The 16,948-nt window shown below is 39.2% G+C and overlaps 2 protein-coding genes across 2 annotated transcripts in view; both read right to left on the bottom strand.

The window, feature by feature from the left end:
* LOC116631489 (coiled-coil and C2 domain-containing protein 1-like) overlaps positions 1-16,948 on the bottom strand; it is a 110,128-nt gene that overhangs the window by 38,510 nt on the left and 54,670 nt on the right. The gene's annotated exons all lie outside the window — the stretch shown is intronic.
* Positions 8,248-8,871, bottom strand: LOC116631488 (prefoldin subunit 5-like). Its single transcript, XM_032402646.1, has one exon. It carries the CDS (start codon positions 8,854-8,856, stop codon positions 8,374-8,376), a length of 483 nt encoding a protein of 160 aa, XP_032258537.1. The 5' UTR covers positions 8,857-8,871; the 3' UTR covers positions 8,248-8,373.

The following is a 16,948-nucleotide window of genomic DNA, read 5'->3' as shown; positions in this document are numbered from 1 at the left end:
TTTCCTAAAATGTGTGCTATATTAGAAAATACTAAACATGCCCTTTGGTTGCAGAAATTTTCAGAGTAATCGATGCCCATGTGTCCCTGACATGTAATATATAATTTCTGCTCCCAGACATGTAGATGTCTGAAATGTCCGAATTTCTTAGCTCTTAGGCATTACACATTAAATGAAAATTAAATGAAAGCTACCATCAGGATCTTGGAACAATTTTGATTTTTTTTCAATGATTATTTTATAAATAGATCTAATGGAAAAGTTAAGTGATAAATCCAACAGCCCTAATTCTCACAGTTAACGAGTGGCTAACACTTAAAAGTCTGTGTCCCTTTCTAGAAACTCCTCCTTCTTTCCACTGCCCACATTCTCTTTTATGGAGTCACCAACATCAACATGTTGAATGCCAAGGGATAGAATGATATCAGAAATAAAACGGCTTAAAGTGTTTAAATTGATTATTGTCCCACCCTCAAGATCCTTAAAGTCGAGTGAGAATAAAAGATTTACTATGGATTAATCCTACACATACCCCGATGCTGCTGTACAATCTTAGGAAAAGGGCAAGATGGGGATCATAGGAGTAGGTAGGTGGGGAGGCCTCCTGGGACTGAATGCTAACCTGAGGATGTTATGCAGAATTCCTTCAGGTTTGTCAATCTCTCGGAATGCAAAACTCAGACTAATTTGCTGCTATGTGGTATAGTCTTTGGGAAATACCACTTGATATTTTCAGACATATGAAGAGGGCAGAGAGGTTACCTGGGGGTGCAAAATGCATGGTGTCTTTACTAAAAATTAGGAAGGATACTACTTGGAGAAATATATGTTTTTATCAGAAAATGTAAATTCCAAAGAATTCCTCATAAATTAAAGGTAGAATTTTTCACAGCAGTGATGGGATGTGCTCTCCAGTTGTCTTGAAATAAAAGTTTAACAAAAGCAGAAACACTTGCAAATCATCTTTGCTCCCTGTCTGTCATCAGCGCACTTAGGTGCTTTTACAAGGGTAAAATCTTGACATAAGCCATGCTAAGCAAGATGGCGATACCCATCCCCTCCTTCCTGAGAGCCACAGGCTCTTTCAAAACCAGTGTGAAAAAACAATCCAATGTTAGGAAAGGTCAAAAGCCAGGATGAAGAGACATTCTGATTAAAAACCTTCCCTGAAGGCAGCAGGCCCTCTCCCTGTCCTCTAATTCAAACATAAAGGCATTTAGCCCATGCTAGTTTCCTGGTTAATTTTTCAAGAACATAGGTTGCTTAAGGATCAGAATACTGTATGAACTTCAAAAGATTTGAAAGGCTCTGCCTGGACCCACACGGTTCGGATTGGGTCCCCCTGCGAGTGTGGTGCTCATTCTTTTCTTTTAATTTCTGCTTTTCTCCCTTCTTCACATTTCTTTCTGACATCCTTCACGGTTTTAAATGACTCATTTTTTAAGCTACACTAAGACAAAGAATTTCTACAAAGCCTTGGAGGAGAGCTGAGTTCTTTCCAAAGATGGGAGCAATACAATATTTTTTTAAAAAATCAGTAGCATTAATAGAGGAACCTCAAAAAATTTTAAAAGCTTAATTTTTATCCAAGCTACGGTAGTGCAGAAAACCTCAAAAGATCAAGTTTTCTTTTTATATTCCTATTACTTCCTGATTTCAGCCAGACCTGAAATATCACAAAAACAGCATGACTTGGATTTTTTTTTTTTAGATGACACAAAAGTTTCCAAGTTTGAGCACGGATGGAAACTCAGATTTCTTATTTATAAGATGTAGGAGGCAAAGAAGAAAAGAGTAAATGAACAACATTTCTAAGGACAGACAGTATCTACAGACTCATGATCTGTTGTCAGGCCCCAGCCCTCGTATCTGCAGGCCCCAGGGTTTTCACAAGGGAGGCCATGTACTATATATGCAAACAGTATAAGCTAAAACTGAGGAAACAATTTGGGAGTTCCTTAAAATGTTCAACATGTAATTACCACATGCTCCAACAATTCCACTCCTAAGTATCCACCCAAAAGAACCAGAAACAGGGACTCACACAGATAACTGTACACCAGAGTTCACAGCAACATTGTTCGTAATAGGCAAAGGTGGAAAAAGCCCAAGTGTCCGCTGAGGGATGAATGTGGTATCTACGTACAATGGGACATTATTCAGCCAAATGAGAAAGGAAGTTCTAATACACACTACATCAGGGATGAACTTTGAAAACACCGTGCTAACTGAAAGAAGCCAGATACAAGAGGTACCTACAATAGGAAAATTCTTAAGGACATCAAGAATAGAGAAGTCAGCAGGGACTGGGGTCAGAGAAGGTAGGGAGCTAGGGTTTCATGGGTGTAAGAATTTTTATTTGGGATGATTAAAAAAGTTCTGGAAAAAGATAGTGGTGATGGTTGCACAACACTGTGAAAGTACTACATGACATGGGGTGATACACTCAATAATTAAAGTGGTCAATTATAGGCATATTTGGTATATATTTGTATATTATGAGTAGTTTACCACATAAAAATACATTATTAAGAAAACAAAGAAACAATCTGTTAAATATGTAAGTTATATCCTTTTCTCTTATCTTGATAAATAGACCTTTTAGTGTAATTTGAATTTAGGCTCGGTGGATTTCTCTGTCTCCCATCGGGAATATGCTGGTGTAGTTGGGGCAGCCTCCTGGCAACTTGGCCCCATAATCGAGCAGCATCCTTATCCCCTGGGAGGCACATCCTGGTGATGATGTGGTCTGACCTCAAGAAGAGGAATCCACACGACAGGCCTGCTTGCTCTCGCAAATCTGCTCCAGACCGTGAGCAGGACATTCCAGGAGCCAGCGCAGGCTGACTGTGGGCACGTTCCCTTGGCCCACAGGATATTCTGAATCCTTGCTCCCTGGTAGAGGGAGGGAAGACTGCACACAGGTGTGGCAGAGTGGGGCCTTCTCTGATACGGGGTCCCGCATATGCCCCTCTCTAGCGAGGTCTAAGAGCAGAACTGGATTGTGTGTTTGATTCGGAAGCCTTTCGCTTAGCCTCACTGGTCTCACTTCACCACAGACCCATCTGATCTAGAACAGATACAGGAAAAGTCTCTGGGCTCACACCAGTGTGTCCTATCTTCACTGTTTTAGGAAACAGCTGTGGTGTTAATCCGTGTTGAATTAACACCCCCAGCCTTCTGCAACGCAACACCTTTTGACTCCCAGACTGGTTTGTTTAAACACTCTTTGTGGTTGCTGCCCGGTTGTTTCTCAAATCTGACAAACTTCTTCACAGACAGGCAACTGAGACTCTACCTTGGGGTCCCGGGGTGGATTACTGACTTTGTTTGACAGCTACCACACTCTTAATTTGCATACCCTTTTTCTCTAATTTAATTCATCTGCCAGTAAGTAATGAAAACCCTAATCATCTGACTTTTTTTAAAAAAAAAATTGCGATGGTGATTTAGAATGAATAAAGAATCAGAGCCTTCTCCTCTCCTGGTGAAAACAAGAAGCAAAACCGATCCCTCACAGCGTAATGAATGCCACCCACTTCTCTTGCCGTCTCTTCCAGTGAAAGAAACATGTCTATAGCAATTCCACCATTTCTCTAAAGATATACCAGACCGAGGAAGAGACTTTAGGTACATGATTTTCATATCTTCTTTGGATTTTGTGAGCATCTGTAGTAGTTCTTCCTGTTGTAAACAGATTGGTTGTTTTCATATTCGCAAGGCTCAGGAATATTGCCCATATGATCAGAAATTCAAAAAATGCTTTTTGGTTCCCTGCATGAAACCATATTGTCCCAAAGTGTTTGTTTTTTTTTTTTCATTTTGCCAAACAGACATTCACATTTCCATATTAAGCTATGGATTTGATTTCTGTAGTTTCTCATTGATTCATCTATATGTATCTAGAGAAGTCATCAAATCACTCTTAAAAAAAGAAGTCATCAAATTGAACCAACACTATAGAAACACAGACTCATGGCGGTTACAGGCAAAAGCCATCTATTGATGCTAAAGTTCGTGGGCAAACGTATGGAACACAGGAAATTTCCTTAGGCTCAAAATACCTCTCCAGAAGACACTTATCAATTACACAGTTAAAACTAGTTGCATATGTTTTGTCATGGCGTGGTCTCCGGGGTATGGAGACGTAAACAAGGCGGACGCCGTCAAAATCAAGGAATGTGGGTTTACATCTCACGCACCCACTGAAACCAGGTGAGGGAAAAAGCACGGCACCTTGGCAATTGTTTTGCATAAATGCATAACCCCAGCCGAATCACAAGAAAACATCAGAAAAACCCACACTGAGGGGCATTCTACAAAATTACTGACCAGGACTCTTCTGAAGTTTCCAGGTGACAAAAAACAAGAGTAAGATGGGTGCGTGTGGGGAAACACAGACGGACGCAGTGAATGATGGCGTCGTGGAGCCTAGAGCTGGAAAAACACTAGTGGCCAAACTGGGAAAAACTGTAATAAGGTCTGTAAATTAGTCAGTAGTATTGTTAAGTAAAAATAGTAATGAGATTGCTATTAATATCCTTTATCACTATATTTTACATTGTATATTATATATTATTTTATATTATTAATGCCACCATTATTAACAAATAAGTAATAGTATTATGAGTTAATAGGATAGTTATTAGTTATAGTTATAGTGTTACTAATAGCAATCAGTTAATTAGTTCATAGTAAATGCTAATTTCCAGATTTCACCAAATACACTATTGTTATGGATGCTGCTAACATCAAGTGAAGCTCGGAAAAGAATATAAGGGAAATCTCTACTTCTACTTTTCCATAAGTCTAAATTTATTAGAAATCAAAGCTTACAAACACAAAAACAGGGCAGCTTCAGCACACCCTTTTTGTCCCTTGTCCCTGTTGCATTCCCGTGGAACACAGGCTTACCGTTTCAAGTGCAGCAGGTTAAGGCAATGGGGATGAGCCGGGACAGCGGTGCCGAGACAGCCAGAGTCTCTGACCCCGACGGACCTTCAGCCACTGCGTCAGCCTGATCTGCTTGCCTGTCGCCGACCTCTTGTCAGGTGGGGAAAACGACACATATTCGATCAAGCCACTCAAAAAATAAGAAAATAATTCTGATTGTTTAACTGCCCCTCATTCTCTGGGAATTAAGTTTGCATTATACAATGACTGTTCTCCATGGTTACAGCAATGTATGAGTGTTGCCTACTAGGCTGTGACAGTCTGGATTTGCACGTTTCCTTCTCCAAAAGAGTCTGCACTGCACAGCTGTCTGCCCAACGTGGAGGTCATTGAATGGGATGTCTTCAACATATATCAAGGCCATAATAACATAACATTAACGGTGCACTGATCCTACTATCTGTTTTTATCTTACATATGTAAAACAGGTAACATTTTACAAAATATGCCACATGCATCGTCTTATTTAATAGCCTCAATGATTCTCCTAGTTAGATACTGTTCTTTTGTGAAGGGAACTGATGTTCAGAGAGGCTGTATTAATCATTACTCATGTAGCTCCTGTGGTGGTTTAAATATACCCATATATACTCTTTGTCACTCCTCACATCCAATGATGAGACCTAATTCTCCTGCCCTGGAGCGTAGCTGACCTCCATGACTTGCTTCCAATTAATGGAATATGTAGGAATGATGATTTGTGACTTCTAAGACTAGGTCATAGAGGCATGGTGGTTTCTCTCTTGCTCTCTCTTCTCTGGAAAGCTCAGTCTCAGGGAAGCCAGCTGCCAGGTGTGCAGAGAGCCAAGCTGAAGTGAGGAACAGATTCCTCCACCAAAAACCTGTGAATGAGATATCTGGGAAACCAATGTTCTAACCCAGTCAAACCTTCACATGGTGATGGCCCCAGCTGCCAGCTCAACTGGCATCTCATGAGAAATTCCAAAACAGAACCATGCAACTAAGCCATTCCCAAATTCCAGACCCATAGAATCTATAGGAGATAACACACATTTGTTCTTTTAAGACACTAAGTTTGGGGATCATTTGTTATGCAGCAATCGATAACTAGTGTAACTACTAATGCTAAGGGCTAGATTTAAATTTAACCAGCTCCTCTGATCTTAGATCCAGAGTTCTTTTTACTATATCACAGTTGCCTTCTTTCTGACAAACTATAAGCCAGTCCATTATTTTGCTGTGATCATGAATAACTCAGATATAAAAGTCCCTCTGTAGTCATTGCTCTCAGTAAGATCAGGAAACTGCCATTGTGCAGATGTTCTCTATCACTGCCTCAGAGCTCAGCCCCCAGCATGACATAACATTTCATGGTTAATAGGAGAAGGGGTAGAGAAATTCTCTTATGCTGTGGAATCCATGAAATATTCATGGAATAAATCATGACAACATATTAAGGTATACTTTATTTATATAATACATAAAGAAGAAAACTTGGTCCCTCATAGGATTTATAACTGCGAGAGTTTGATCACTTTAGGATAGGCAACTAAATCAGAGTAGCGCAGTTAGCTATTCTATTGGTATAGAATTTCTGGATCTTGCATTATTTGTGCTTGTCTATATGATTTCTTTGTAGGTCTAAACACAAAATCTTTAGGATTGAGTACAGTAACAACGAATATAATAGGGTAAGTTATATGCACATGAAAATTATGAGGGGTATAGCAAATTTCATTATAGTTACTAATCACTAAACTACACTGCTTTATTTTAACATAGCCTCCCCCCACACACACATTCTTGCTCCCCATGCACGTTTTGATGCTCCTTCTCTCCTAAGTGCTAAAATGGACCCAAAGGCAGCAAGGTGCCCCGAGTGGCCTGAAGGCAACTTCAAGGGGAAAATGATGCATGGCTGGCAGGTTTTAAAGATCTGCCCCATGTGTTCTCAGCTTGAAGTCAGTCATTCTTATGGTCCCATGGCATGTGTGACTTAGGACAGATTCTGTGTGGAAATACATGTGTTCTAGTCATGGGGCTTACATGCAAATGGGCCATTCTTTTCAACAGAACTTGACGTTTCAGGCCACATGGAAGAGAAATATCAATGTCAGGATGAATAGCGGCCTGCCACTGCCCCACTCTCGGAGCTGCTCTCTGTCCTCCTTATGTGAGCTCAACTAAGGCGCTAATCACTTTAGTATGCGGATGTGCGTGCCTGAGGGTCCTCAGTTAAATGTGGCCAACAACATTTTTTTTTTTCAAATATATCTTCCATTGGTCCCCTGCTGTGCTTCTACTCTAAAAGCAGAAATAGCTCAGAAGTTAACAGGAAATTTCTTCCTGGTGTTCAAAGAACTTCATACTGGGCTTCATACAAAAAAAAAAAAAAAAAAAGGAAAGGGATTGCCCATAACTGTTTAAATGAAGAGTTGCTTCCAAATTACTGACATTATTTTTTTGCTGTTGCTGCTGTTGGGTAGATTCACAATTGCCTTTAGAACTGTAATAATTATCATTTATATTTGCTCGTTATCTGCCTCTGTCAATTTTCTATTACATAGAAATAAACAATTAAGACCTCAAGGACAAACATTAATAAAACATATATGAGTAGGAAAACAATAAGAAATTTTAGAAAGCAGGATGTGAGAAATTCCAGTCTGTGCTCTGACACATGAAGCCTAGGGCTTCCTCACTCTTGTCCTAACAAGAAAAATCAGTGAATTTTCCTGGATGCATCAAAGAACTGAGGTTACAGAATAAAATGCCACCTCATCCAGACAGACACAGCCAAGATCTTATTATACCTGGAATAATAAGTGAGCCCAGCAAGGCTGCAGGATTCAGAGTCGATATTTAAAAAGTCCATTGTCAGGACGCCTGGGTGGCTCAGTCGGTTAAGCGTCTGCCTTCGGCTCAGGTCATGATCCCAGGGTCCTGGGATCGAGCCCCGCATCGGGCTCCCTGCTTGGCAGGGAGCCTGCTTCTCCCTCTGCCTCTTTCTCTGTCTCTCATGAATAAGTAAATAAAATCTTTAAAAAAAAAATAAAAATAAATAAAAAAAAATAAATAAATAAAAAGCCCATTGTCTCCCTATTTATGAGAGATGAATACTGAAACTTGAAATTAAATAAACCTCACCATTCATAATAGCATGCAATAAATGAAATATTTAGATATAAATCTAACAAAGTATGTACACAATCTGTATGTGGAATAATTTATATGTGCATAAAACATTGATTAAAAAAATCAAAGAAGATCTAAGTAAATGGAGATATATTCCATGTCCATAGATTAGAAGAATCCACATTTTTTTTTTTTTTTGCCCAGCTGGCACATTTATTAGCATGAAACACAAGATCGTTCTCTTCCTGGACCCCAGGAAGCCACGCCCACAAAGTCCCAAGCTCCTGAAGCAGAGTCCCTCTGCCCCAGATCTGAAATAAGCTCTCAGGCCTTGGCAGTAGCCTGAGTTGCTCCCAGGGCTGTGAGCTGCTGAATCTTCTGGCTCATCATCTCCATGACAGCCTGTTTCATGGCATGCTTCTCCTGCAGAGCTGGCTGGATTTTCTCCATTTGCTTGGTAAGGAAGTCTTTCTTCCTCTTGAAAAAGTCCTTGGCATCCTTAGCTGTCTTTTCTACATAGTAGCCTGTTCCCACATCGATGACTACATGTTCCACATCACGTAGCTTCCCAGGGACATACATAGAACTCACCAGTGGGACGAGTAATTCTTTCCCCTCATTGTTCTTGTTCAGCATGTTCAGACAGTCCTTGGCTTCCACATACTTGGTCTGTACCACCTTGAGCTGAGCAATGGACGTGGACAGGAACTCCACTTCCTGGTCCGGCTGGTTCTTGAGCATTTCCAGCTGCGGCAGGTTCAGCTCGGTAATGTTAACTGACTGCGCCATGTTGGGAAGGATCCACATTTTTAAGATGTCAACTCTTTTCAGTTTGATCTATACATTCATTGTGATGCCAATAAAAATCCTGGTAAGCTATCTTTCAGATATCAACAAATCACTTCTAGAGCTTATATGAATGGCAAAAAATCTAGATTAAATAGTACAATATACAAGAAGAAGAGGAAGAAGAAAAGGAGGAGGAGCAGGAGGATGACAGTCAAGGGCTCATTTCAAGCTTTACTATGAAGCTAGCATAATCAAGACCACATGGTATTGGCCACAGAACAAACACTTAGATCAGTGGAACAGAGAACCCAGCTATCAATACATTCAAATGTAGTCAATTAGTCTTTGACAAATGGGTAAAGATGACTGAGCAAAGAAAGGATAGAGTTTTCAACAAATGATAACAGATTAATTGAACTCCCATATGCCAAAACAAAGCAACCAAAAAAAAAAAAACCTTAGACCTTACACATAAATGAACTCAAAGTAGATCAAAACATATGTAAGATGCAAGCTATAAAACCTCTAGAAGAAACAGAAGAACATCAGCATGACCTTGGATTTAGTGATGAGTGTTAAATACAATACCACTAGTACAATCAACAACAAAAATATGTTGGACCCTATTAAAATTAAAAACTTACACTCTGAGAAAGACACTGTTAGGAGAATAATGATAAGCCACAGGCTGGGAGAAAATATTTGCAAAACAATATCTAATAGAAGACTTGTATGGGGGCACCTGGGTGGCCCAGTCGGTTGAGCATCCAACTCTTGATCTCAGCTCAGGTCTTTATTTTTTTTAAGATTTTATTTATTTGAGACTTTTATTTATTTGATACTATTGTACTATTTAATCTAGAGAGAGAGACACTGTGAGAGAGGGAACACAAGCAGGGGGAGTGGGAGAGGGAGAAGCAGGCTTCCTGCCGAACAGGGAGCCCAATGTGGGGCTCTATCCCAGGACCCTGGGATCATGACCTGAGCCGAAGGCAGACCTCAATGCTTAACGACTGAGCCACCCTCAGCTCAGGTCTTGATCTCAGGGTCATGAGTTCAAGTTCCACAGTGGGCTTCACATTGGGCATGGAGCCTACTTTAAAAAAAAAGAGTTGTATATAAAATATACAAAGAACTTTTAAAACTTACCAAAAAGAACACAACACAATTAAAAAAAAAAAATGGGCCTAATTTCTGAATAGACACCTTGACAAAATAGATATACAAATTGTAAATAAGCATACAAAAAATCCATTGTTTGTCATCAGAAAATGAAAATTAAGACAATGAAATAATCCCTATACATTAAATGTTTAAATGGAAAAACAAAAAACCTGAGATAATTCCTGGCAAGGATGTGGAGAAACAGAAACTCTCATTCACTGCTGATGAGAGTTCAAAAAGATACACCTGCTTTGGAAGACAGTTTGGCAGTTTCTTACAAAGCAAAACATTGCCTCACCATACAATCCAGCAACCATGTTACTAGGTATTTAACCAACTTATTTGAAAACTCATGTCCACACAAAACCCAGCAAACAAGTACTTATTGCAGCTTTGTTCATAATCACTCAGAAGTGGAAACCACCGAAATGCCCTTCAGTAGGTAAATGGATAAACAGTAGTACATCCATGCAATGGGATATTATCCAGTGATTAAAAAAAAAAAAAGATCTATCAGCACATGCACAGATATGGATGAATATTAAATTAATATTACCAAATAAAAGGAGCAAGTTTGAAAAGGCTACATACTGTATGATCCCATTTTTATGACATGATGATGGACAAAAGTATAGAGACAGTGACAGATCAGTGGTTGCAAAAGTTTCCACAGAGAGGGGAGAGCACATGGGATTGGGGCAGGAGGAGTGAAACTATTTTGTGTGACACTGTAATGGTGGATTTATGACACTATGCATTTGTCACGAACTTGGAGAAATGGCTGGTATTGGTGATATGTAAAATGAGCCTAGAGCATGTTGGTGTCAGAAAGTAAGAAACTGCACCCCAAAAATCCATAATAATGTCAAAAGGACATAGCAGCCCACTGAGAGTACCAAATGCAAAGCTGGAACAATTTGAGCAAAAATAAAGTAGGATTGGATAATTCCCAAAATTTAAAATATCCATGAATCTACATTAATATAAATAAATGATTGAATAAGTAAATAACTTGGAGAAAAAGGATAAATCTCTCATTAAGATGAAAACCAATAACTTAATATTGATACTTTGTTCTCAGGAATATGGAGCATAATTCTCTACTCTTTAAGCATGGGAGCTTGTAGTGACTTCCTTCCAAAAGATACAGAATGGAAATGAAAAACAGTAACAGTGAAAACACATGACAAAGCTTACCTCAACCAGGTGATTAACTAACATTGGCAGCTATAAGCCATGTTGATAATGTACACCTGTGATATGATCTGATTAAAATGGTACTTTGCCTCTATGATCTTCCTTCCCAGAACCTCTAAGCCTAATCTCACAGTGACAAAAATATACAAAAAAAAAAATCTCCAGAAAGGGACATCTCCAGAAAGGGACACCAGAAACCTGACCAATACTCATGAAAACTGTCAGTCATAAAAAAACAAGAAAAATTTCAGGAACTGTCATGGCCAAGAGGAGCTTAATGACACAAGATGATTAAAAGTCCTGTGGTATCCTGAGTGGAATTCTGGAACAACAGTAGCAACACAAAATATTTAGTAAAACTTAAAGAAATCTGAATCAAATATGGACTTTAGTTAAAAATAATGTATCAACATGGGTTCATTAATTAGAATAAGTACCATACTAATGTAGGATGTTAATAATATGAGAAGCCAGGCTGGTGTGTGAGAGCTTTCTGTACTCTCGTGATTTTTCTATAGATTTATAACTACTCAAAACATAAATGTATATTCTTACAAAATAAAAATAAAAAGTAGTCTATCTGTGAAAGAGGAAAATTATAAAGAAAAGAAACAGAAGAAAGTGATTTTTAGTCACCTTCTCTCATTATTCTACTCTTACGGAAACAGTTTTAGACATGTAGTCAGAGTTTATAAGAAATATTGAGGCATAACAAATTATCTACATGGACCAAACAATTCTGGTTTATTTGCAGTAGCATATTGAGTAAAAAGTAACAATCAGCTTCATAATAAATATTTTGTCTTTGTCGTCTCAGGTATTCTAAGGTTTATAGAGTCTGCCCTTCATATTGTGTTATTACAAAAAAGAAAAGAATATAGATATTTTAGAATGGAGTATCATAGCTTCAGCTAATAGAGAGGCAAGGTAGGAAAAGTGAGGGAAGTGGAAGCTTCCAGCCCATTTAGTAGTGCAGAATCTGTTAAAAAAACAAAATTCAACTGAGTAAATGTTAAAGAAATTTTCAAGATTTAATGTAAATGTTAAGGATCTTACTGGTTTTATTCAGTGATTCATGAATCAGGCAGCATCCCATCTAGCAAATAAAAAGGAGCTCTTCAGAGCTATACAGAATGAAGGACTTCCACAGAGGAAGGGGTGGGACAAGGGAGTTGTTCTAGCAAAGAGCTGATTGTATGTGGCAAGGTCACCTTGTTCTTCAGGAGATGGATGGGGTCTATCAGGCAGATCCCCTGCTATGCTGATCAGGTAATTCCAGACTGACTGGTGTAAGATTCCATTCCTGGGGAGGCTGGACTGTAATTAAGTTAGGTATTAAGTCTCCATTGGGTGACATGGAGTTTAGTACAAGTGGCTTCATTTGGCGACCGTTGTCTCTTTTTTAACATTAGTAAATCATTATGGTTCACATTTCTCTATGAGAACAGCATATGGAGATCTTTATACAAGCACGTGTCCAACTACTAGAATGAAAAGATCTGCACCCCAGGATGGTTTAAATCCATAAAGCTATTTTCTTGCAAGAATGCAGAAAGATGTAAAGGATGCTTAAGTATTTGGTAATAGGCTTCAAAAGTTGTCCTTGCAGCTCGTAAATTCTATTATAAATAAAACTGAAAGATAATGAGGGCCTACAAAAAAGCAATGACTGCAAAAATAACTGAACTTCCCTTCCTTTTAAAAAAAGTGTTTTTCTAGAGAGTGTTGGGCTCGAAAATAAGGTCAGAGTATGCTTATTTTAACTTATTACCTCCTCTTATTTTAACAAATGAGAATAGCCTTTATTCTTGGCAGCCTTCAGAAAAGAAAATATTTTTCTCTCTCTTGTCAAGTTGCAGTTTCAGAATTCAAAAAAATAAGAGTTGCCTATGCAGTTCAAAAATGAGAAGCATTTCTTTTGTTACTGAAAATGCTTACTTCACACTGGCTCTGAATTGGTATTTGTCCTCCAGGGACAATCTTTCTAATGGGTTGACTCTGTCCCAAAAGGAAACTACCACGTTCATTTCACAGAACTTTTCAAGATGGTGATTTGCAAGGCTATATTCATAACAATTAAGGCAAAACTAACTGCTCACATGTCACAGAGATGGGGAGCTGGTGGCATACCCCCCTGAATGTCTGGTGTGACCACCTCACTCTGGGGTAAACAAGTCATCCACGGTAGGTGTGGCAGACACCAGCAGTTGACGGACCCACCTTCTCTTTCCTTCCCTGCTGCCTTGTCTGTCTCTGTTGTAGAAACCTTGGAGGCTAAAAACTTGATTTTCCCCCCTCCCGGGGAAAGAGAAGTCTACTGAGACCACTTCCTCTCTTGCTTTCCTGCCCAGAGGTGCTACCCCCATTGCGGGAAGTTACAAGGGATCTGCTTTCTTGCTGTCAAGACCTTGCCTACCCATCCCTGTATTTCCTGTTGCACAAGATAAATAAATAATCTGTTTTTAATCCACCACACCAATTTCCTGTTACCAGGGGGTGAATCTAGTCCTAACTGATGGGATAGTAAGATAACAGTTAAAGTCAGTGATATTTCTTAAGTGGTTAACCTTCTCTAGGCCCAAATGAAGAACATCCGAGATAGTGAAGGAAATCTGAATGACAGGTGACATTGAAATGCTCAGAGTACTCAAGAATTATATGAATGCATTCTTCAGTAATTCTCAAAAAACATCTGTATGAAAGGTGATATCATTCCCATGATCTTACTGAGAAGAATGAGTTTAAAAGACGTTTCAGGGGTGCCTGGGTGGTGCAGTCGGTTGAGCGTCTGGCTCTTGGTTTTGGCTCAGGTCATGATCTCAGGGTTGTGAGATCGAACCCTGCTTTGGACTCCACGCTCAGTGGGGAATCTGCTTGAAATTCTCTCTCTCTCCCTCTGCTTTTCCCCCACCCGGCGCTTGCTCGCTCTCTAAATCAATCAATCAATCAATCTTTAAAAACATAAAAGACATTTCAGTAATCTGTAAATATAGAACTATGCTCACACTACTGGTGAACTACACACTATGCTCTCATAATAGAAGGAGATGTAGAATGAACATGGCCCTGCCCTCCTGACACTTACAATGTTATGTTAGAGAAAACACTCAAGTAATCACAAAAGTCAGTGTTAAGATTACAATGATTTTTTTTTTTTATTTAAAGATTTTTATTTATTTATTTGAGAGAGAGAGAATGAGAGAGAGCACATGAGAGGGAGGGAGGGTCAGAGGGAGAAGCAGACTCCCTGCCGAGCAGGGAGCCCGATGCAGGACTCGATCCAGGGACTCCAGGATCATGACCTGAGCCGAAGGCAGTTGCTTAACCAACTGAGCCACCCAGGCGCCCCCAGATTACAATGATTTTTAAGTGCCATGGGAGGAAGGTGGGTATCTGGCCTACTCTTAGCACTCAAGGAAAGCACCCTGATAATGTAAGAAATGACATGAACTCGGGTTGATTACAGGTATGAACCCAAAGTGGGAGAGTTAGAAAAAAACATTACAAGAAAACAGCACCACCAAGATCCCGTGGTGGGAAGACACTGAAAGACATGTAAAGAAATTAGTGAAGCTTGAACCAGAAAGAGGGGGAGCCTAGTTCATGATGGCACTGAAGAGAAGGAGAGAATAACCAGTGGCAGAGTAAGAACCTTGCAGGTAGGCACAGGGCCACAAAAGGCTTTGAGTAATGGAATAAATAATCAGATCTGCATTTGGCAAGTACCGTTCTGGCTGATACATGAGAAGTGATTTGGATGGATAAGAGGATGCCCCCGGTAGTGGGGCAGTGGGCAGAAATGGGGCTAATGCTTCAGTCTGCGTGGAAAGGTATTGGTGAACTACAGATGATGGTGTCACAGGATCAGCGAAAGACAGAAGGAGACAAAGGGGAAGGGTATTTAGAAAGTGAAATCCACAAAACTCCGTAACAGAATGCACACGATGACGCGCAGAAGTAGAGGAGGAAGGAGAGTCTTAGATTTCTGGCATAAATAATTTGACATACGATGGAACCACTGTCAGAAGCAGGGAATACTAGAAAAGGTTTGGGAAGAAAAATCCCAAATTCCCTTTTGGACACAGTAGAATATGAGAGGCATTTAGGACATCCCGATGGAATGTCAAATAAGCAATCGTTGGTAGGACTTGGGTCAGTGGAGCCAGGAATTGAAAATAGAAATTGGTGAGAACTGATTTCAACATCTTACTGGTTTCCTCATTAATTGAGAAGTTAAATAAAATTTTGATGTGTTGATTTTAAATTTGCCTGGGAATCATGATTTTACCTTTTTGAAAAGTATGTATTAACAAGTTTAGAGGTACGTAGGTCATCTGTCAAAATGCTCAGCTGCTAACTTCACAAAGCCAGTTAAATGGAGCGGCCAGCAAAGTGTCCCTGACGCTTGGTTTAAGCCTTGACCATGTCCCCTGCCTCCCAGAGAGAATCACAAGCAGCAATAAAAGTTGAGCTTCGTTAACTCTGTTTCTTTCCCATTTTTTCCCTACTGACTTTGCATTTTGTTTTGTCCCTGGCTGTGCCATGCCCGGTAATGTATTCCTTACTGGAGGAAACAATAAAGAATTTGGTTTTATGATCTGACAATTTTGAGTATCTCTGTAGATCTACTCTTTATTGACTGAAAGATAATTTCATTTATTAGGTCTGCTGTCTATTTTTTCATTTGGGAGCTCAAATCAACTAAGGACTTCCTATGCATTGGGAAATACTACAAAAGCTCTTTGATATGTGGACTAATAAATGTCTGTATCTGTGTGTGTATTTTTGGCCTGTGGCTGAAGTGGTTGAATGAAGCTATGAACTCTCTAATGTCGTGTCTGTGATTAAGAAAGGGCTTGACTTCTTGTGAATATGAAGTATTTTCCTTAAATTAAAAAAAAAAACTGTTTCAATTAGCTTATAAAGATAAATAAGCACTCAGTATGTCCACTATTCCCAAACTTCAAGGAAAATTAGAAAAATTAACTTCTAGTAACTTAGACTAGATTAAAAAAAAATTAAAACTTGTACTTCAGAAATATTTTAACATTCCAGTTCATATAACTGAATAAATCTCTGGCAAATTAAAGTAATGTGTATTTTTTTAAATCTAGAGCTCTTATCCTGGCATCAGGAGCTGAACTGTGCCTCATTTTACTGTGAAGTCTCCCCACCAAGTGAATATGGAATGTGCACTACAGACATGTTTGCTCAATGCTCGCGCTCCATCTTTCCTCATGAATAGTCATTAAGTTCTCCTGCCCTTTCATCAATATGTACGTAATCCCCACCCCTATGATTATAAAAAACTTGTTCTCTCCCACTTCGAGAAGGGGGATTTGAGGCTTGCCTGCCCGTCTCCTTGTTTGGCTGCCTCATGAAAAAACCCTTTTCTTGTTGCATACCCAATGTCTCAGTGATGAGCTTTGCTGTGCTTTGGGCAGACAAATGGGTTGTGCTATAAATTCTTTAGGTTTTGCCTAAGACTGTATATTAAATTATGGAAAAATAAAATTCTGTATCTCTTTTACACCTAAAACTATTCTTAGGAGTCTCTGGGTAATGACAAAGATTTGTTCTTTACCTCATAAAAAGAAAGATAGTAAAAATAATTAGATTTGACATACTCCCTATTTCTTAACTCACCTCAACACCGTAGGAAGAGTTGTTAAATCAAAGGAAATGCTACACAATCACCAGATAAAGTTTAAACAGGAAACTATTATGGTATTAGTCTGCTCGGGCAACC

This window comes from Phoca vitulina, unplaced genomic scaffold, assembly GCF_004348235.1.
Source record: "Phoca vitulina isolate PV1807 unplaced genomic scaffold, GSC_HSeal_1.0 scaffold5, whole genome shotgun sequence".
Classification (NCBI taxonomy): domain Eukaryota; kingdom Metazoa; phylum Chordata; class Mammalia; order Carnivora; family Phocidae; genus Phoca; species Phoca vitulina.
Note: the sequence above shows the minus strand (reverse complement) of the source record. Positions and strands in the feature narration are given on the sequence as shown.